The following is a 22,643-nucleotide window of genomic DNA, read 5'->3' on the forward strand; positions in this document are numbered from 1 at the left end:
TCGCAGAACCGGTGCGGCCAGTCTGGTGCAGACCTTTAGTCCTCTTCGCGTAGAGGGCTCTGCCGTCGCGTTGTCGCCCTAGAGAATGGTCGGTCCGCGTGCAGTTGACTGTCGTCCTCTTCACATCCTTCTCTGCTCTAATGTTCCCGAGCGGCGTGCCCGCGTCTGACTTTACCCCGAAGCACCCATACTGGTTGAGTTTCCAGAAACACTGATACACTTTTTTTCCGTAAACAAGAAGTCAAATACAAATTTTCTTAGATTTAACTTAAAAAATTCTTTCACAACGAAATATTTTGATAAAATTTTCATCCTCTCTTTCACATGTTTAGACATTTAATTTTCAAAAATACTGAAATAAGTTTTCCTCTATTTCCAACCTGGAAGTCAAATATAAGCTTTCATAGATGTGGTTTTGAAAATGTTGTATTAGGACTTAAATGATGATTTATATTCCAAAAATGCTGCACGCACTATTGTTCCCATTAGTGCCTGAATTTTCAAAAATGTGTACTTTAATTTCTGACGGAGAATTCAAGTAAGGGTATTGGCAGTCCTACCTTTAAAATTGTCTCTATAGCGACAGATTTATGAAAAATCTTTCGTCCCCTGCTTCACGTCCTTAGGCATGTGATTTGGAACAATCCTAGACTTAACGATGCCTGAAGTATAAGATCAGTACACCCTTGAAGTTTCAAATTTATATACTTGCTGGTTTGGGTTGGACACTGATCGGTCAATGACTTAGTCGGGCCCAGTTTCACACTCTTACGGGTTGACTTTCCAAAAATACTGAAATATTTTATTTCTAACCGATAAGCGAAACACAAATTTGCATAGATTTAGCTTCAAAAATGCTTTAATAATGAATTATTTCCATAAGATCATTCGTCTTCCATTTCATCTCCTTAGTGGTTGAATTTCTTAAAACACTGGAATAAAAGTTATTTTCTTTAATTTATAACCTAGAGTCAAATACCAATTTTCATAGACGTAGCTTTGAAAATGCTTTAGAACCTCTTTAACAGTTGTTCCTTAAAAGCAGTTCTTTTCTTTAACAGTAGTTCGTTTTTGGTGATTCTTTAGGGCCTGTGCTTTTCGTTATTTAAATAAGCGATTTAGGAGACAATCTGAGCAGCCGTCTTAGATTGTCTGCAGATGATACTGTCATTTATCGTTGTGTAAACTCATCAGAAGATCAAAACCAATCGCGAAATGATTTACGAAGATACCTGTATCGTGCGAAAGTTGCCGGTTAACCCTAAATAACGAAATCTGTGAGATCACCCACATGGGTGCTAAAAGGAATACTTTAAACTTCGGCTACACGATAAATCGATTAAATGTAAAGGTCGTAAATTTAACTAAGTATCTAGAAATTACAGTTACGAACAATTTAAATTGAAAACAACACATGGGAAATGTTGTGGGGAAGGCGAACCTCAGACTACGCTTTATTGGCAGAACACTTAGACGATGCAACTTATCTATTAAAAAGACTGCCTGCACTACGCTTGTCCGCCCTCTTTTGATGCACTGCTGCATAGTGTGGGATCCTTACGACATATTATTAACGGAGTACATCTAGAAAGTTTGAAGAAGGGCAGCTCGTTTTGTATTATCGAGAAATACGGGAGAGGGTATCCAGGCGTTTTTCTTGCTGCGGGATCTTCTCACTGAGTTTCAGTTGCCAACTTTCACCTCCGAATGCTAAAATATTTTGTTGACGCCGACCTATATAGGGAGAAACGGTCATGATAATATAAATAAGGGAAGTCAGAGCTCTCACGGAGATATAATAGGAGTTCGTTTCATCCTCGCGCTGCTCGAGGGTTGGATAATAGATAATTAGTGTGAAGGTGGTTCGATGAATCCTCTGCCTGGCACTTAAGTGTGATTTGCAGAGTAGCCATGAAGATCTAGATATAGGTTGTGGTATGAGTTCCAGTGAAACTTTCATCTCGTAACACGTATTTCATAATCTCTAACTGAGAGGAGAGATACCAGTTTTGAAGAATCCAGAATTTTTTAATATAACCAAACATTTTCTTGCAAATTTTCATCCCCTATTTCGTCCCCTTGGGTGCCGAATTTCCAAAAAACTGTGGAAGAAGTATTTTTTATTTCTAACAACGATACCAAATACAAAGTTATATAGATTCAGCTTCGAAAAGGCATTCATACTTAATAATTTTATAAAACTATACATACCCTGTTTCACTCCCAAAGCTAAATGAATTTGCAAAAATACTGAAATACTTTTTTCTTCATCTCTGACCGAGAAGTCAAATATCAATTTTCGGAGATGTAGCTCTAAAAATACTTTAGTACTTCTTTAATAATTACCTATTCACAAAAAAAAATAAAAAAAAATACACGCACACTTTTACCTTAAAGGAGTTAAAATTTGCAAAGACGCTAAGACATGTATTTCTTTATTTCTGACTGAGAAAGCAAATACCACTTTTCATACATCTAATAGCGACGTATTTTCAAAAAAACCTTAGATCCCTTATTTCATCCCATTCTTAAATGACGCCTACAATGTAAGATAAACATTTTGTGCAAACTTCAAGTTTCTTTGTGTCCTTGGTGGTTTTGGCTGGGTGATTGTAAGTCAGCGAGAGAGCTAGTTTGCCAGTCAGTATAGACATTCCCGTTTGTATGTAGAGATAAACTAGCTGAGTACGCTGCATTGCTCGAATATGAATTACCTCTATTAATCCGTCTTCTCCTTTTCTCTCTTTTTGCCTTCTCTGACATATCTGTCCACCTCCTATGGCCCCTCGCACTTTCCATTTGCTACTCCCCATTCTCTCTGACCCATTCTCATCTGCCCGTCTTCTCCTACCCCCTCTGTTCACCCCCCCTCCCCCCCTCCAACTCTGCCCCTCTTTTCTTATGCTCCCTCCTCAGTCTACTGCTCTTCATCCTCCGTCTGTCCATCTTCTCCCAGTCTCTCCCACACCTGTGTCCACCTCCTTCTCCCCAGTCTGTGTTTCTCCAACGCGTTGTGGTGGTTGCTCGTACTTACACATATAATGCTTCTTTCTAGATAGGAAGTATTCTGTGTACCAAATTCGGTTGAAATCGATCTAGATGTTTAGCAGGACTATTTTATCTGCCACTTTGCCAGCATCTGCACATGTCACGTATAGTTCGCTTATATTTAACGTATTTCACACGTTTCTGTGCACATATGTTACTTGTATGACGTTGTGCACGTTTGCATGCTTATACTCAACGTTGTGGCTGTTACACAGGTTATTAACGTACCGGAATTTTACATTTATAATGGCTTATTTCGCGCTTACAATAGCGTTTGATCTTGCAATGTTAATCACTTAAACATGTTAGCTAAAGAAATGTACCGATTTTCCAGAAATTTTAGTACTCTACATTAATTACTTTTTGGTGTTGCAATATTTTTCCGTCAGAGAATAAATGCTGAATTTACAACATTTCTATTTGCTGATATCATTCGCTCTGTAAAGAAGAATGTAGAGTGCAACATAGGCGGTGTACCAAATTGTGCATTTCGCGAGGAAGCTTCATGTCTTGTAGAAAACAAGCTGAAGTTAAATCTCAGCCGAATTCAGTTGTTACAGCTTCTAATAAACAGTTAAATTTAAATAACATTTTGATGTAAACAGATTTAGGAGTCTGAACAGTTTCGAGATATTCAGGTAAATAATAAGCCGATATTGATCTCTCATGTTCCAGATCTTGTTCAGAAGCTGAATGCTGCTATATTCACCTTTATCTGCAATAAGTGGTAGTACAAACACGAAAATTAGTCTACTTTACTTATTTTCATTCTCTTATGTCATATGGAATTAATTCTAGGATAACACTTCCCATTCAAATAGGTATTTTTGGCTCAGAAAAAAGCAGTATGTAGTGCAAGTTCACAAACTTCTAGTCGACCCTTGTTAAGGAGTACCTTGTTCACGATATGTTTTTTGAATGCCGTTTGGTGTTAAAAATATGAGGGTACTGCCAAGATTTAACAGCTTTCACTCAGTTAATACTAGAGAGAAAAGCAGTCTGCGTTTGTATCATACCTCCTTGACTCTTTTGAACAAAGATGTGCAGTATTCTACTGCTTCTACTTTCAGTGAGTTACTTCATGAATTAGAAAATCTTTGCAATAATCGCGGCCCTTCAACACTACATTTAAGAAATTCGTCTTGGCTCACCGCTTCTAGTCTGTCACGGAGTTCCTAGAAAATATTAATTCCTGTGTCACATTATCTGTTATGCTAATGTACACTCAGAAGTTCTCGTCTGCACAAGATTCGTGTACAGTTTATTTTATCTACTGTTACTTCTCTGATATTAATTTCAAGTACTGACTCATTCCACAGCCATAGAGATTTGCCCCTAATTTGTCACTATAGAACTAAAAGCGTAAAATAGAATAAAGTAAAAATGATGAGTAATATCTGTGAAAGACACAGCTATGCCGTGAACGTTTGTGACACAACATTACCAGCACGTGGCATAGTTGAAATGTGTTATAACTGTTGGGTGTTCGGATGTGGCAGTTTCCCGATGTTAGACTGGATCGGAACGCGATGGCAGACAACTCGTCGCATAGGCTCTTGTGGGCCATATCTGACCACCATAAGGAGGATCGTCACATTATGCACAAAGCACATCATAGTCCCTTCACACCTGCGACTGGCCTCCAATAGTAACTGAGAGTTACGCTGCAGTGTTCTGTACCACAGGTCACAGACTACCGGCAGCCGATCTAGGTAACTACCGTCCCACGGGTAATCTGACATTAACAGTGCAACGCAAACAGCTGCGTTTGGAGCAGTGTGGCAAGCGGTAAGCATGGCCTGCTGGTGACTGGCATCGCACTGGGTTTACCGATGAATCGTGGGTGTGTACTACCCTACACGACGAGCGTCGGTGCGTACTGCGGCGACCTAGGGAGAGGTCGAACCAGTTTTTCCAACGTTTTGCAGAGGCATTGCAGTGTTACTACTCGAGTCGTAGAGTGGGGAGTCGTGACTTCACATCACACCTGGTAGTGAAAACTTTGACAATACAGCGCCACGTCAGGGGCACCTTGTGCCTAAAATGACGACAGGACAATGCTCATCCACACATGGAACATGTGTGTATGAAGTGTTCGCGGGATGTTCAGATACCCAATGGTCTGTAAAACCCCAAGATTTCTCCCAGATGTAACATGTACGAACTGGAAAATAAACTACGTCCCACTGCCAGCAACAAGGAGATCAAGAATCAGTTACGACATGTTTGAGTTAGCTACGGCGGCTTTTGGCACCATTCCCAAAGGGATCAGTGTATACATCCAGGCCAGAAAGGCTACTGATAAGCGGAGTCATACTGCCAAGGTATTTGGAAATTTGTATCGATTTTGCAATAACATCATGCACCCTCAAACCAAGGAGTTTACTCTTCATCTCCTCCTCCCCTTCTGGGTGCTCCGCGTTTTTGTCAGCGAATATACTAATGATTCACATCTACGGCGCGGACGGCTGTGCTCGAACGTTTCGAACAAAGGAAGACGTTGTAGGAGCACGAACAACCCTTTGAGCCCAGGCAATTGTCTGTGAATAACAGGTTGGGAGAAGGAACGCTGAGATAGCCTGTTACAGAGAGCAGACGTGCATTGCATTGGTTTGTTTAAAATTACAGAAAATTTAACGCTGAATAGGTGTCGATGCTATCCAAAGAAGGGGTGAACTACGAAAACTCGCTTTTCTTTTGGTGAATGCTGCCCTATTAAGATACAGTCGGGTTCTCTCCAGGCAGTATTATTTGCTTAATAGATACAGAGCAGTTATATTGTAATGTCATCATCAGTTATAAGACTGTGGCGATTGTGTTCATATCCAGCTACTCAGCTAGAGAACCAGTTAATTTAAGACATATGATGCAGACATATGGTGGCAGACTGAAATGGATGCATCATTGTGTAGCCTGAAAGAAAACAACACGCATATATGTCTTGAGGAGCGAAAGAAACCCCTGTTCACGTCTGTGGAGTCAAATGCGTCCTAGTGTGAAGTGACGCATGCTGGACGAAAAATAGACTGCCTGCCAAAAAAATAGTGAAGCACTCGCAAAGACCTTGTTGGATGTCAGTGTAACTACGCATCATCTACAGGTATGTAATTGATTAGAGCTGCAATTCTCTGTGACAGAACGGTGAACAGAGGGTAGTAGTGTTGTCCATGTGTAGTGTTGTTAGAAGGCCTGGTAGAGTAGTAACATGCGTGAACAGAGCCGAATGTGGGGATGTCACTTAGGATAAGGACATGGCGCGTACGCATGTGAGACAACGTTATCAGCATGTGAAGCAGTCTGAAAGGGCTCTCATTATGGTTCTTCGTTTGGCAGGATGGTCCAACTGCCCAATAGCCAAATTTCTGAGACTTTCGGATCTGACAGCGGCCTGATGTAACGGAAGATCAGACAGGTTATGGTCGGCCACGTCTGACTACCGCAAGAGAGGATCACAGTGTCGTGTACTAAGCACAGTGTACACCTTCACTCGGGCCTGCCATCCGAAAACAAGTAACGGACTCCCTGCGGTATTCTGTATCGACAAGTACTACTGCTCAGAAACAAACAGCAGTCACATACCAGGGAATTGCTGTCCCGCTCGTAGGCTGCCATTAATAAGACAATACAAATGGTTGCGTTTGGAATGGTGGCGCAACCAGAAGCGTCAATTGCTGCTGAATGGCATCGCATTGTGTTTAGAGCTACATCTAGACTGTGCACTACCCCAGGTGACCATCATTGGCGAGTGTGGGGTATACCTGAGGAGATACCTTTTCGATATTGCTCTGGAAAGGCACAGCGGTGTTCTTCCCTGTGCTAAGGTGTGAAAAACCGTTGTGTATGACTTCAGTTCACTCTGGTAGTGAGTCAGGAAACTCTGTCGGCATAACAGTAGGGGAGGCCGGAGCAGTTTAGTCGACTTCAGGAATAAACCATTATAACTGGCACGTCGTTTAGACTTCTTGTTTCTACTTCATCACTGTTGTATATACTTTTAAACAACTTTTATAAATATTATAAACTTACACACATTCATTAAATAACAATAATTTATGTGTTTGCACAACGGACACTTCACCCTACGAACGTGGGTAATGTGGTTCCTTGGTGAAAAATGCATATAGTATTTAATAATTACCTCTACACTTAAAGAAAACCATAATTCAGTGAATTAAATAATTTTAATAGAGATATAGTCTATATATGCTAATAAAACGTTACTAAATGGAATGAAAATATTATCAAAACACAAATACGATAATAACTTTTTGAAAATAAAATTAACAGTTCCTTAGGGAAATGCAGTAATAGTTGCTGAGTTTACTTCCTACATTTGATTATACAAAAATCGCTAGTGAAATCGCCGGCCGGGGTGGCCGAGCGGTTCTAGGCGCTACAGTGTGGACCTGCGCGACCGCTACGGTTTCAGGTTCGAATCCTGTCTCGCGCATGGATGTGTATGATATCCTTAGGTTAGTTAGGTTTAAGTAGTTCTAAGTTCTAGGGGACTGATGATCTCCGAAGTTAAGTCCCATAGTGCTCAGAGCCATTTTGAACAAGTGAAATCGTTACCTCCAGCACGCTCTTCGTGAGCAGAAGCCGACATGAACAACATATCCGTCCTGCAGCGCTTGTCGACCATTTCTATTTACAATTCACCTCCTTCATTTTCATCCTCGCTGTTTGTATCCTCTTGCTGTCAGTCTCCCTTTGCTCATCCGAAGCAGCAAGTTTCCTCTGCGATCTGTTTGTAGTGCCCTGCGCATTCTTTTGCATTCCGCTTTCCTTTTGTTTCGCTGCTTTCAAATTCTTCTCTTCCGTCAGCTGTTGCTTAAATGGATTGCTTGTTTGAATGGCAGCTGAGCCTTTTTTCTGTGAATGAACTCGAACTGCTTTGGGTGGCAGGTTGATATTCGGTATTATCCGCAAAGAGGAGACCTAGGTTGATGTGGCACTGGAGCTGGTATACGTGGTATATTATTAGACGTTGTACATGGAACTCATTCAGTCTGTGAGGTTTCTCATTGGAAAACATACGCCTATCTTCCGGAATAAGAGCCGCGCGGGATTTGCCGAGCCGTCTAGGGCGCTGCAGTCATACACTGTGCGACTGGTCCCGTCGGAGGTTCGGGTCCTTCCTCGCGCATGGGTGAGCGTGTTTGTCCTTAGGATAATTTAGGTTAAGTAGTGTGGAAGGACTGATGACCTTAGCTGTTAAATCCCATAAGATTTCACACACATTAATTCAGGAATAAGAAGTTAGTCATTAGGGAAAGACTCAGAAAAATCCGGTTCTTCAAGAACATTAAGGTTAAAATGACAATTGTGACTTTTTTTTAAATCCATTAACCACTGTTATAGGCGTTGCCACCCTCAGGTACGCTTTCCCAAAGAGTATCCTCATTTGGTATTGGGTACTGCTCGTCCAGCAATGTTGCGGAGAAATTTCTTTTTAGTAGACGCATAAAATATTTTAAGGGGAAACATCAATGACACATTCAATAGCTTCACTTTATTGTTGCGATGAGGCGGAATCGTTAGTGTTGCCATTTGTTTTACCCTCTATGCATAATGACGTAACGATACGTGGTGTGTGTCATATGACCATCCAATTTGAGAAGGACAGGGTCCTTGTCTGACGGTTTAGTATAACTCACGAAATGATCAAATGAGAAAATGTTTTCTATTAAATCCAGCCTGTCACATTACAAGAAGATAACGTTCCTGGTGGAGCACCATCAGCCAACTCAGCCTTCATTCGGAAGCGAGAGAAAATGACTGCTATGGACAGAACTCCGACTTGCTCCTTTCCTCGCAAGGCGAGGACCTTACTCGATTTTGTTTGGACAGCAATTACACCAGTTTCATAGACGTTAAAAATTCAGTGGGGCGAGAACCGTTTTTCATCGAAGAGGGTTTTAAATATGGAGAAAAATTTATCTGCATTAGGCTTGTTAATGGCCTGAGTTGTAGCGGTAGATGTCTCTTCAAGCGGTCGCAGCGTCAGTTCTGGGTTTTTTGCAGCCAGTTGAAAACCAAGACTTCTGACACCTCTACCTGTAAAGACAAAGAACGCTGTTTCCGTTTTTCAAGATATAGTCTTTTAGTTCCTTCTTTTTTTCAGGAGTGAAAACAGGCTGCTTTTCTCCTCTGTTGTGTCTTGATTTAAGTTGTTGACTCGTCTTCTCAATGTCGTTGTGGGAATAATAAATGTTTTACTTGCCGCCCATTTTGCCACCTCTCACTGCTTTAATACCCCGCGCATTTTTGTTGGACTCTACCATTCTTGTGAAGTATTGCGAGGTCGATTTCTAGCCATGTAAGAGTTCTCTGCAACAGGAAACTCTAGTCATACTTTTGAATATGCGTGGATCAAAGCGGTTCCCTTGAAGAAAACCGAGGCCATCTGGCCGCAGGTGCTTTCATGTTAGGAAACGGTCACTACAATATTTCTAACACATTTTAAAGTCTCTAAAATAGAGGTGACTTAAGTTAAAGACGCAGCTAACAAAAATACTAACTGTAAATAATATATCTCGCAAGTAAATCGCGTTTAATAATACATTAAACCTGACCATTCGCTACTGCAATTCTTCATAAAATCATTTTTTTTTCCTTTAGCTTCAAAGGACCAAGTCAAAACACCTCACCAAACATTCAACTGGCGTTTCGAACATGGGACGTAGTATAAAATTCCACCGAGACCTAGCACCACCGATTGGGGAGATATTTGAGGGGTACCACTTGTGATAGGAAACACTATGAGATACCCTTATATGAAGTATTCGGTACCACGCTTTTCCGTATTAGACGAAACACGTATCACAACATAGCAAATGTTAAAATACAATTTTTGGTGCTCTGTACTGTATCAAGTAGCATTGTACACGTACTCCAAAATACGTTAGCTTAAAGTTGCTGTTGAAATTAACGAGATCTTAATTACTTTGTATCAAGTATTGTTAGTCGCATTTCTCAATCAGAATTATGGTACTAAATTTGAAAAGCAGTTTTTCAAATCACTTTTGTTGTAATTACTCATTTATTATCTTCAAAATTGTAACTATCTTTCTTATAAAACAACCGAGGTTTATTGTAATTCATTTAATGTGACTTTGCTGGACAATGCCTTCGAAGAACTCGTATTGTTGAGAAACTATACAAGCAGTGAGCCTGAAAGGTCCGTTGTGGTAGTAGAGTGGCAGTTGTTTTGAGTTAGTTCTAGTACGTGATCTGCAAAGTCAGTTTCTTTGAGCTGTGTATTGTTGAGAAACTATACAAGCAGTTAGCCTGAAAGGTCCGAGGTGGTAGTAGACTGGCAGTTGTTTTGAGTTCGTTCGAGTACATGATCTGCTAAGTCAGTTTCTTTGAGCTATGTATTGTGCGAACGTACTGGAACTATACAAACATTAGCACAAAAAGCTAACTATGTTTTGCCGTAAATTATTTAATGTCATCGCCTTTTCACGTTGACTCCTGGGATTTCTATACTGAAGCAGTAAATATAAGGGTCCACAGCTCGTGGTCGTGCGGTAGCTTTATTGCTTCCCGCGCCCGGGTTCCCGGGTTCGATTCCCGGCGGGGACAGGGAATTTCTCGTGATGACTCGGTGGTGTGTGATGTCCTTAGGTTAGTTAGGTTTAAGTAGTTCTAGGGGACTGATGACCGTAGATGTTAAGTCCCATAGTGCTCAGAGCCATTTGATCCATTTGATCAAGTACATATAAGGCATTCAGAATTAATACTGAACTGGTGGAGAGAAATTGTCCAAACCAACAACATAAGCACACACTCCAAGTATTTCATTGAGCTTAACGCAGACTCGTAAGCTACAAGTATGTTAGCTAGAACTTGGTGAAAACCAGACTGTTAGATGCTCTACATTGGGCGAGCCCTAAAGACAGATCTCCCCTATATCGTTTATATCCTGCGCCCTCATGTGTTAACTCTCATGCGACAGAATTCTGGTGCCATTTTTCAACAGGACAATTTCGCACATGGCACGTGGCTCTACGAATTGTCTGATCTCCAGGTACTCCTTTGTCTGGAAAAATCTCAATTTCTGCCCAAAACAGGATATGTATAAGACTACATGGGACGTCAACTTCGTACCACTGCCAGAATCCAGGCTGTCAAGGACCAGTTACAACAGATGTGGAGCAGCTTGCCTAAGGAGAGGATACATTTGCTTTGTGACACCCTTCCCAATTGATCAGCGGTTGTATCCAGTCCAGGCGGGGTGCAATGTCATAACGATAAGTGGGCACCTACTGCCTCGTTCTTCGTAAATTTCACTAGATACTGCAATCAGTGATATAACGACACACACTCACACTCAACTCGTCAAGCTCTTTTCGTTTCGTCCTCCGCTTCTTGGTGCTTCCCACTTATATGCCATGCAGTGTACGCAGTAGGAATAAAAATATGCAGGGTATTGTTATTGTATATGGCTTTGAATAGAACATGGATGGAATAGACTGCACCCTACGTTTCTTCACAGAAGAACCAAACAAAGTGGTACACCAGTCTAACATTGTGTAGGGCCCCTCCCAAGCACGCAAAAGTGCCACAACACGACATGGCATGTTCTCGACTAATGTCTGAAGTAGTGCTGGATGGAATTGACACTATGAATACTGCAGGGCTGTCCATAAATCCTTTAGAGTATGAGATCTGTTCTCAACAGCACATGCTCGGTAATATTCATTTCTGGTGAGTTTGGTGGCCATCGGAAGTATTTAAACTCGAAAGAGCGTTCCTGGAGCCACTCCGTAGGAATTCTGTAAGTGTGAGATGTCGCATTGTCCTGCTGGAATTGCCGAAGTCCGTCGGAATGGAAATGAATGGATGTAGGTGTAGGTGCTCAGACAGGATACTTCTGTACGCGTAACCTGTCAGAGATGTATTTAGACGCATCAGGGACCCCATATTACTCCAACTGTACACGCCCCACACCATTACAGGCCCTCCACCAACTTGAACAGCCCCCTGCTGACATGCGGGTTCATGGATTCGTGAGGTTGTCTGCATACCCGTGCACGTCCAAACGCTCAGTACAATTTGAATCGAGACTCCAACGAGGCAAAATGTTTCCAGTCATCAACAGTCCAATGGCGGTGTTGATGGTCCGAGGCGAGGCATAAAGTTTTGTGCCGTGTAGAGAGTACAGGAGTGGGCCTTCGGCTTCGAAAGCCCATATCGATGATGTTTCGTTGAATGGTTCTCACGCTCACATTTGTTGATGGCCAAGTATTGAAATCTGCAGCAATTTCCGGTAGGGTTTCACTTCTGTCATGTTGAACGATTCTCTTCAGTCGTCGTTGGTCCCGTTCTTGAAGGATAGTTTTCTGGCCGCAGCGATTTCGGGGAATTGATATTTTACCTGATTCCTGGTCTTCTCGGTACACTCGTGAAATGGTCGTACAGGAAAATCCCCACTTCATCGCTACCTCGGAGATGCTGTGTCCCAAGCCTCGCGCGACGACTATAGCACCACGTTCAAAGTCACCTAAATTCTTATAATATGCCAAAAGCAGCAGTAACTGGTCTAACAACTGCGCCAGATATCTATTGTCTTGTCGCCAACTGCAGCGCCGTATTTTCCCTGTTTACAAATCTCTGTTTTTGAATACACATGCCTAAACCAGTTTCGTTGGCGCTTCAGTGCAAGGAAAAGTTTCGTTAAGTTCCTTACACAGTCTGTCTTCTCTCAGTATTATTGAGACAGCTTTGTTCTAATTGCCAATATTCTCTTCAATGTTACTGAGACAATTTAGTGTCGAAGATATTCCTTCGAGCATTAGCCACTAACGACTTTTTGTTGTGATTCCGTGCCACATGATCCGGTGTTCGTTTGAAAGCACACTCACATGAGTTGCAAAGTCTTCGATTCTTTCCAAATAGTTAGCCTACGGTCCGCGTTCAGTCAAGTAGAGGATCAGTCCACTTGTACTATATGTTTCTTAAACTACGCTTCTCACTGTAGTTTGAGAAAAATCTGTCAATATGTCTTCCTGTAGTCCTTGTGTCCCAGGAACGCTGCTGTTCGGGCAAAATTAGTTTCTTGTGTAGGTCCTACGTATTATTCTGTGGTTTTCTTCGCCCTTAGGATGTCTGATTTTTCTCTATCTGCCCTTGTTCTGATCTTGCATACCTACTGACCAGATTCCCAGAATAACCAGGAAGGCTCCACCCGGGAATCTAATCTCCACTTTGCTTAATATGGTGCCAAGTTGTCCACACTTGGTAAACATAACTGGACCTGTGGGATGAAATATGTACGGCAGCACTCATTCTTCTATCAGACGCCCTACAGGGCATTATCTGGAGAAGAGCAAAGCTCGATCTGTTAAAATTTACTTTTCTACCGCAACAGAGTTTCTCGATTTTGACGCAATTCGTTTCAGTGTAAAAGTACTGTATGCCGAATATTAAGAAACAAATCCGTTCAGATGAACCACACAGGCAATTACCCAAGATTAACGTGACCCATTCGACAGAAAGCAGAACGAAAAGACTGCCCCTGACAATGACTGTTTGTAATTAATGAGTGATGCAGTGAAAGCAAAACTGGGCACAAGAAATTGACAGACTGAAGGCTAGCAGCTATCAAATCAGGAGGCACAAAGCTGAACTAACTGTAAACTATAACTAGCTATAGGGTGCGTCAAACAGGTAAGTTGAGCCTGTAATAGGTGTAATGCAATAGTACTACTAGATTGTATTCGTATATAGTATATGCCGAATAAAGAGAAACGAGGCCGTACAGATGAACATGACCTATGGGAAGTATATGACTCAGAGCAGAACGAAAACAATGAATCTGATAATGAATAATCAAACACATAAAACGATACAAGGACGTAGATGGAATCAAAATAGAATTGTAATTGGAACAGAATAATACAGAAGGCAGACATAAGGCAGTGAGTCCATGATCTTTTGGAGATGTTTTCAAGGATTCAGTCAGTCACTAGTTTGCCACCCACAGGCCACCTAACCTACGTTTTCCTTTCCAATTAAAGTTAAATTCTATTAATTTCTCTATCTAATGTCATTTCTTTTTATTTTACTTCATTGTAAATTCGTAAGTATATACTAGGATACAATACTATACCCGCGAGTAGCCGGACACTATGAGAAAAACAGGAGAGAAAGCCGACGACGCAAGGTGGGAAGACCGTCTGCGAACGATATTCAAACCCATGCCGGAGTCGAGCAACAAGGCTGACCGAACGGCGGACCTGACACAACAAGAGGAAGTTGGTTGGTTGGTAGATTTGGGAGAGGGGAGCAAAGAGCTACGTAATCGGTCCTATCGGATTGGGTAAGGATGGTGAAGGACGTCGGCCGTGATCTTTCGAAGGAAACATACTGGAATTTGCCTGAAGCGATCTTGGAAAATCACGGAAAACCTAAATCAGGATGGGTGGACTCGAATTTGAACCGTCTTCCTCCGGAAAGCGAGTCCGGTGTGCTAACCAGAGCGCCACCTCGCTTTGTCCAAGTACAATTCAGTAGCAACCTATACAACAACGAAGTGCAACGACTTCTGGCACAACGCTCTTAACAGGTAAGGTACGAGCTAGAGTCCAAATCGAGACCAAAGAGTAAAACCTGTACCAAAGCCAAGTCGTCAGCGGGTATTCAGTAGTGCAGGGAAGACAGTAGCGAACGCTGTCAGACGAAGTACACGGCTGCCTCAGCGGCCGCCGCTGGATCTTGAGCGGCGTCTGCTTTCCCTCGTTGTTTGGTGCAATTAAAACTACTTGAGTTACGACTGCGAATTACTAAAACAGAAAAAGGATATTTTTTACTCTACACTTCATGGTTATCTTCTATTTTGATGCTTTTATTAATTATCTTTGCTGTTGCTACCTTTTTTTTTTGTAGTAGTGTTCTTTGTGACTGAGCGGTCGAGGCGCGGCGATATTTAAGCCGGCCGCGAAGGTCATCATTGGCCGGTGTATTCACGACACGAGAGGGTGGCGCACTCTGTAGGCTCCAGCCATACTGCCCTCTATCGTCCACCGAGGTCCTTTTTTTCCATCTGGAACTTCCGAGGAGCTCGATACGAAATACAATAAATATGTCTTTTTTATGAAATACGAAAAGCATATAACGCAAAAAGCGTTCATACATTTAGCTAGGTGGTGTGCCGTCAGTGAAGATAAACGTAAAAAGAAATAATGTAGATTTGAGGAACAAATGCACACTAAACAATTACAACAAGTAGTTTCTTCGGAACACTAGACATTTCGTATATTTGGCGACGCTGTATTATACGTACGCCCGGTTGACTTGACACTCCCACCATTAATCACACTTGGAATTCGGTAAGTATCTGCCTCAGCACTTTGGAATAACATCTAACGCAGTGCTTATGTATAACTTTTTCGCCGTACTTAGTGCAGAAGTTGTTCTGACCTTAGGAAAATCTGTCACATGTGTAACTCACCATGTGGAGGCTGTACCGCCTGAAGCTGTATTACATTAAGCTGCTACGGCTAGTACAAATTAAAAAAACACAAAATCAATAATGTGAATAAACTGGCCAGAATTTTCCTTCTCAGGTTGGTTCAAATGGCTCTGAGCACTATGGGACTTAACATCTCCGGTCATCAGTCCCCTAGAACTTAGAACTAGTTAAACCTAACTAACCTAAGGACATCACACACATCCATGCCCGAGGCAGGATTGGAACCTACGACCGTACCAGCACCGCGGTTCCGGACTGAAGAGCCTAGAACCACTCTCCCACAGCGGCCGGCTTTCCTTTTCAGGTCCCTTTCTTCTGTTCAGTCCCCATTATTTTTCATTTACACAAGAATCGTTTTGACAATGTTCAATTAATGTTGTCTAGGAATGAACTCTACTATTGTTTCTATAATGCAGCCGAAGAGAGGCTAGTTACTGTTTTCTTCCTGCGTTATTAGTGCTCTTTGGTCTTCCTCAAATCGAACAGCACCTCGTAAGTTCGTCGTTCCATTGATTCTCTTTTCAGTGAGTCCATCTGAAATCCCATTAGTACATAAAAATAATGGAAACTAGAAAATGCCATAGAAAATCTGGAACACTAAACATCCCTCATACCAGATGATGTGCTGAGCTTCTCGGTATATGCCAGCGCAAAGCTTAGTAAAGAAAAACTAGCAACTATAGCAAATATTTGCTAAATTAAACACAGAGGTTAGCACAGTCGGTGATGCTTTAAAATGTTTTCGATTTGTACATGAGGAAGGTTACTTGATTAAGGGAAGCTTACGTCGCTTTTGCGGAAAAAGAGATGGGAGAGAACTTGTGCAGGGACTACCATCTCTAGTTGCCAGTTAACAACGTAGGTGCCATACCCTCACCCAACTCAGGTCGCTGGCTCACTCGCTCAGTATTGTCTCATCTGTTCGTTGACATCACTGTTTGTTTGCTCCAATTTCTGCGTACAGGCTAATCTAATGAAGCAGAAGTCATAAACTAACTTTCGGATGTTATTATTGGTTATTGTCAAGTATGAGACATAATCAGAGATTACGCATTAAGAGTACACGTAATATCCAAACTGCGGAAGGTCAATTACTGGAAAAACATTGCATGTTACCATCAGAGTCGTTGGCAGCTAATCAAAGACTGCTTTATCGTCATTCTTGTGGTCTTCAGAGCATGGTTTGATCCAATTCTTCAGCCTCACCTATCCTGAACTACTCTCTTAATCTCCGAGTGTCCGCCCCGGTAGCTGAGTTGTCAGCGCGATAGACTGTCAATCTAAAGGGCCTGGGTTCGATTCCTGGCTGGGTCGGAGATTTTCTGTGCTCAGGGACTCGATGTTGTGATGTCATAATTATAATTATTTCATCCCCATCGACGCGCAAGTCGCCGAAGTGGCGTCAAATCGAAAGACTTGCACCAGGCGAACGGTCTACCCGATGGGAGGCCCTCGTCACATGACATTTCATTCTTCATCTCCGAGTAACTGCTGTAGCCTACATTCTTCTATTCCTGCTCAGTACAGTCATATCTTGATCTCCCACGACACCCTTTTAAGCTACCCTCCGTTACCAAAGTAAGTAGTCGTTGATGCGTCAGAACACGTCCTATCAGTCGTTCACTTCTTTTAGTCAAGTTGTGCCATAACACTGTTTGACACGTTTCTTATTTCTCAGACTATCTGGTCTTAAGCATTCTTACATAACTGTTTTCAAGGAACTCAATTCCATATATGGCTGCAATCCAAATGAGTAATTTCATGAAAGACTTCCTTATATTTGAATTTGTATTCTATTGTTACATATTTAAGTTTTCAAAAAAAAAAATAACGAAAAAATTTTCTAGCTGTTGTTCGTCTTCTTTTATTTTATATTTACATCTAATGTGGTCAGTTATTTTGCTGTGAAAATACCAAAATTGTCTGTTACTTTCAGTATCTCAGTTCTTAACCTACCTACCTTGGTATAACCAGAGTCCTTTCAACTACACTCCAATACTCTTTTTTTACTTTTATTTATATTGGTCATATATTTTCGAGACACTACACAGTCACTGAAGGCCTTTGCCATCTTTGACAGAACCCTAATGTCATCAACTACCTTTGAACTTATTAATTCCTGAACCTTACGCTGACAGCTGCCAACATTTTTATTTGCTGTAAGGAGAACGCCGAGTATCCGCCATACTGAAACGAAAATCACAGCAGCGAGTTGCAGTGCTGCGTTTCCCACCTCGTCTTCGTCCCACTCTTTCTTTCTATAAAATTGTATACAAGCTTCTTTCCTTTACACACGTGCAATCTAACAGAGAGAGACAGAGAGAGAGAAATAGGAGACAGAGAGAAAGAGAGAGGGAGAGAGAGAGAAGAAGAAGAAGAAGAATAAGAAGAAGAAAGGAAAAAAATGACGCATCGGGAAAAATTTGGTAAATATTGGAAGGAAATCGGAAAATGGATGTACATGTACTGACAAACAAATGATTACAATTTCAATGAATATGGATAATTCATTCAGGAGAAAGACCTTTACGAAATTAACGAATCAATAAACCGATTGGGCACCTCCGGCTCTTATGCAACAGTTACTCGCTTTGTCGTTCATCATAAAGTTCTAGGACGCCCTCTGAGGGGTAGCGTGCCAAATTATGTCCAATTGGTGCGTTAAATAGTGAAAATCGCAAGCTGGTTGGAGAGCCTTGCCCATAACGCTCGAAAGGTTCTCTCAGTTTTGATAGGTTCGTCGACCTTGCTGGCCAAAGTAAACAAGCAGTATAATCTCATGACGTTTGTGGAAGTACATTACCTTGCTGAAATGTAATGCCGAGATGGCTTGCTATGAAGGGCAACATAACACTGCATATAAAATCATCGACAAACTGTTGTCCTGTAAGAGTACCGCGATTGACAACCAAGGCGGTCGTGCTATGAAAATAAATGGCACCCAGGCCATCATTCATAGCTGTCGGGGCGTATGGCGGGCGGTCCTGAGGTTGGTACCCCACTGCTGTTCGGAACGTCTCACAGGTCATCGAGGCTAATTTTGAAGCGGGACTCATGACTGAAGACATTTATACTCCGGTCATTGTGTTTTCAGGCCGAGCGGTTGGTTGGATGGTTGGTTTGGGGAGTGAAGGGACCAAACTACGGGGTCATCAGCCCCTTTTTCCATTCCAGGCCGAGGACATGTCTGCAGACGCCCCGCACAGTGGTGGGATTTCAGCACGGCTGTTGCCTGCCGAACCCCTGAAAGCCAGGAGTGAAGGTCCGGGGTGCCATTTCTTTTCATAGGAGGACTCCTCTGGTTGTCACCAGAGGCACATTTACAGAGCAGTGGCACGTCGACGATATTCAGCGCCTGGTTCTTTTTGCCCTTCGTGGCAAGCCATTCTGGCCTTACACTGCAGCAAAATTACGCCCACCCGCAAACTAAGAGAGTTTATAATGCTTGTCTTCATGTCTGTCAAAACTCACCTTGGTCAACAAGTTCGACGGATCTCTCCCCAACTGAGAACGTTCGGAGCATTATGCGCATGAGCGCCCAAACATCTCGCGATTGTGAGGATATCGAACAACTGGATATCGAACAACTCTATCAATGCCAAGTCGAAAACTGCTTCCGTAAGGGCCAGAAGTGGAAAAACACTTCATTGACTTCCTGAGTTCGTGAAGCTCATTGGCCGGCCAGAGTGGCCGAGCGGTTCTAGCCGCTTCAGTCTGGAACCGTGCTGCTGCTACGGTCGCAGGTTCCACTCCTGCCTCGGCCATGGATGTGTGTGATGTCCTTAGGTTAGTTAGGTTTAAGTAGTTCTAAGTTCTAGGGGACTGATGACCTCAGAGGTTAAGTCCCATAGTGCTCAGAGCCATTTTTGAAGTTCTTTGTGTTAGATAAATCGTGTGATTTTACAATCCTTAGTTTGTCTTTACGTGTACGGCCCATTGATCAATCTCCGACTCGTTTGCGTAATTCCTTAGTGGCGCATGGGTTTCATTCCTTAGGGTCTATAATGCTCCACCTTTTACCATTCCCTTTCTATCTCAGTAAGAACGCAGCATTTGAGCTCACTATGTCCAGATAGCTACATCTCATTTATCCATTTATCAGCGTCATCCACGTTGTCTGCAGATATCCGTACTTCTAAGGTTTTACGCTTCTACCGTAGAAATTTCGGTTTAGCCACAATCTCAATCTTATACATTTGTATTCCTTTTTACCCGCTTCATTTGGTGGACTTCTTATTCTTTATGTTCATCAAAATATCTGTCCTGTCTCTTGTGGATAGTCGCTATGTTGGGAGCCTAACAAACCTTTGTTCTTAACTTTTCTACACATCTCGCTCCCAGGATCTTTCAAATTACTGAAACCAATGACTGTTAGTTGAAAAATCTGCAGTTCAATCGAAGACACTTCATTTGAGAACGGTTTCTTCATTAACGTGACTAAAATGAGTGAATGCTTCCAGTCCTCTCCCTGGATACAGTAAAGATAGCTAAATACTAGCTAGCACGATAGTCTCGAGCTGTTTTTCCGTGGTGCATGTGTGAGAACCAGTGAAAGTAATCGATATACTACAGCTATAGCTACATTCTCTGACTGACAATGGCGTTCTTTGTTCAGTCACAATCGGTTAATAAGTACTAAAGGCGAACAAATAAAGACTGATTCCAGATGGCTGTCTTTTTCTATTCAAATTTGTTGTATTCACAATTAACCTACTATTATCCTACCTTTTTTGCCTTTAAACTCTTGCCGAATATGATTACATTTTTTCTTATAAGCAGTCATTGGACGAAACAAAATATCAACTAGTCCATTATTGCAGAGAAAAAACAACTTTAATATGTTTGCCTAAGTAAAAGCACAATGATTGCTGTTGTTGTGATCTTCAGTCCGAAGTCTGGTTTGATGCAGCTCTCTATGCTATTCTATCCTCTGCAACCCTCTTTCTCTCTAAATAATTACTGCAACTTTTATCCTTCTGAATCTGTTTACTGTATTCACTTCTTGGTCTCCCTCTACGATTTTTACCCACCACTCTTCCGTCTAATACTAAACTTGTGATACCTCGACGTGTAAGAAGGTGTCCTGTCAAGTGATCGCTTCTTCAGGTCAGGCTGTGCCACAAATGTCTTTTCTCTCTAGTTCTCATCAGAATCTCATTATTCGTTACGTTATCTACCCATCTAATCTTCAATGTTCTCAAGTAACACCAAATTTCAAAAGCTTCTATTCACTTCTTCGCTATGGTCGCAGGTTCAAATCCTGTTTCGAGCATGGATGTGTGTGATGTCCTTAGGTTAGTTAGGTTTAAGTACTAAGTTCTAGGGGACTGATGACCTCAGACCTTAAGTCCCATAGTGCTCAGAGCCATTTGAATTTTCACTTCTTATCTAAACTGTCCCATAGTGCTCAGAGCCATTTGAATTTTCACTTCTTATCTAAACTGTGGATCGTCCATATTTCACTTCTACACATGGCTACACTCCATAAAACTCCTTTCAGAAAGAAATTTCTAACACCAAATCTATATTAAATTTTAAGAAATTTATCTCCTTTAGAGATACTTTTATTGCCTTGTTTTGCCTTTTTATGGTCACCTTATATCCCCTTTTCAAGACACTGTTCATTCCATTCAACTGCTCTTCCAACTCCTTTGGTACGGCAATATGTTACTGTCCTGACAATTTTGTGCATGCTGTGGAATCTATTGTACCATAAAACTGCTGCTATGGCCTTGTGTTTGTCTGTGCTTTCAGGTGAAACTGGCAATTGCAGAGCGGACCCGGACGCTGGAGATCGTGGGCTTCAGCGTGTCCCTGGCTGCCCTGCTCGTCTCGCTCGCCATATTCTACCGTTTCAGGTGGGTCTTAATTCAATATGAAATTTCTGATTACTTTCGTTCTCATTTTTAGTAGTTTATATCCCATTTTGTCTGTTTCGTTTACTCCATTTTTATACTTTCTCCTTTCATCACTTAAATTCAATATCGTCTTAATATCCAAGGATTTACATTAGTCCTAATCCTTTTAGCTATTTGATCCTCTACTCCCTTCACTATTTTGTCTCACAAAGTAGCCATTAACCATTTAGTGTACTCGTTTCTCCTGTTTCGGTCAGTCTTTGCCTCGTGCTTCCTATGACTCTCCCAACAGCTTCTGAGTCTTCCATCTCCTTACTTCCCTACATATTTGCAATTTCTTCCGTTTCAATCTACAGTTCATAATGAATAAATTCTGCTCAGAGTCAACATCATACAGTTTAAAATCTGGCTGAGAAATATCTGTCTTACCATAATACACTATCATACAGAGTGTCTCAGGAGGAATTTTCAGCGTCCAGGAGTCTGACAAGGGACGATCATAAGAAGCAAAAAGCGTCCCACGGAAAAGTGCTCTTTTCCAAATGGTTTTTGACATAGAATACATTGTTATTTATTTTCTATGTTATTCAATACACTATAAGATTTACACGTGTAAATATGTACAACATTATTAAACGTTACAACATGCGTTTTACAAACAATCAACTGACAAATACAGTGTGACTATTGTTGAACTACATGAAATAAAATCGTCATAATTTCTGAACGGCTTGCGTTAGAACGTTCAAACTGCACGGTTCGTTGCGGGAGATTATAGGAATTAGTATGCACATGTGCATTGTTTTAGCAATGAAGCTCACTTTTATTTGGAGGGGATCGTCAATAAGAAAAATTGGCGCATTTGCAGGACTGAGCACCCGCGTTTCGCGATCGATAATTCTCTTGACCCTCAACGAGCGACTGTGTGGTGTGCAATGGCCAGTCACGGAATTATCCGTGCGATATTCCTTGATGGCACGGTGACTACAGAACGACACCGGAATGTTTTGGAATATGGTTTCATCCCCAGTATCCAAATTGATCCTGGTTTCGACAGGGTGTGGTTCATGCAAGACGGAGCTCGACCCCATCGAAGCAGGAGTGTGATGGTTGTCCAGGAAGAGCACCTTGGGGACCGCTTTCCGGATGTGGGGTACCCAGACGCCACAGGCATTGGCCTCGATTGGCAACCATATTCTCCTGATCTGAACACTTGCAACTCCTTTTTCTGGGGCTACATTAAAGACAACCACATCATC

The 22,643-nt window shown here is 41.9% G+C and overlaps 1 protein-coding gene across 1 annotated transcript in view; it reads left to right on the forward strand.

Moving 5' to 3' along the window:
* Positions 1 to 22,643, forward strand: part of LOC126334547 (PDF receptor-like) — a 466,998-nt gene that overhangs the window by 334,523 nt on the left and 109,832 nt on the right. The window contains exon 5 of the mRNA XM_049996914.1: positions 21,281 to 21,384. Within this exon, the coding sequence (XP_049852871.1) occupies positions 21,281 to 21,384 (104 nt within the window). The remainder of the gene's footprint in view (positions 1 to 21,280; positions 21,385 to 22,643) is intronic.

This window comes from Schistocerca gregaria, chromosome 2, assembly GCF_023897955.1.
Source record: "Schistocerca gregaria isolate iqSchGreg1 chromosome 2, iqSchGreg1.2, whole genome shotgun sequence".
Lineage (NCBI taxonomy): Eukaryota > Metazoa > Arthropoda > Insecta > Orthoptera > Acrididae > Schistocerca > Schistocerca gregaria.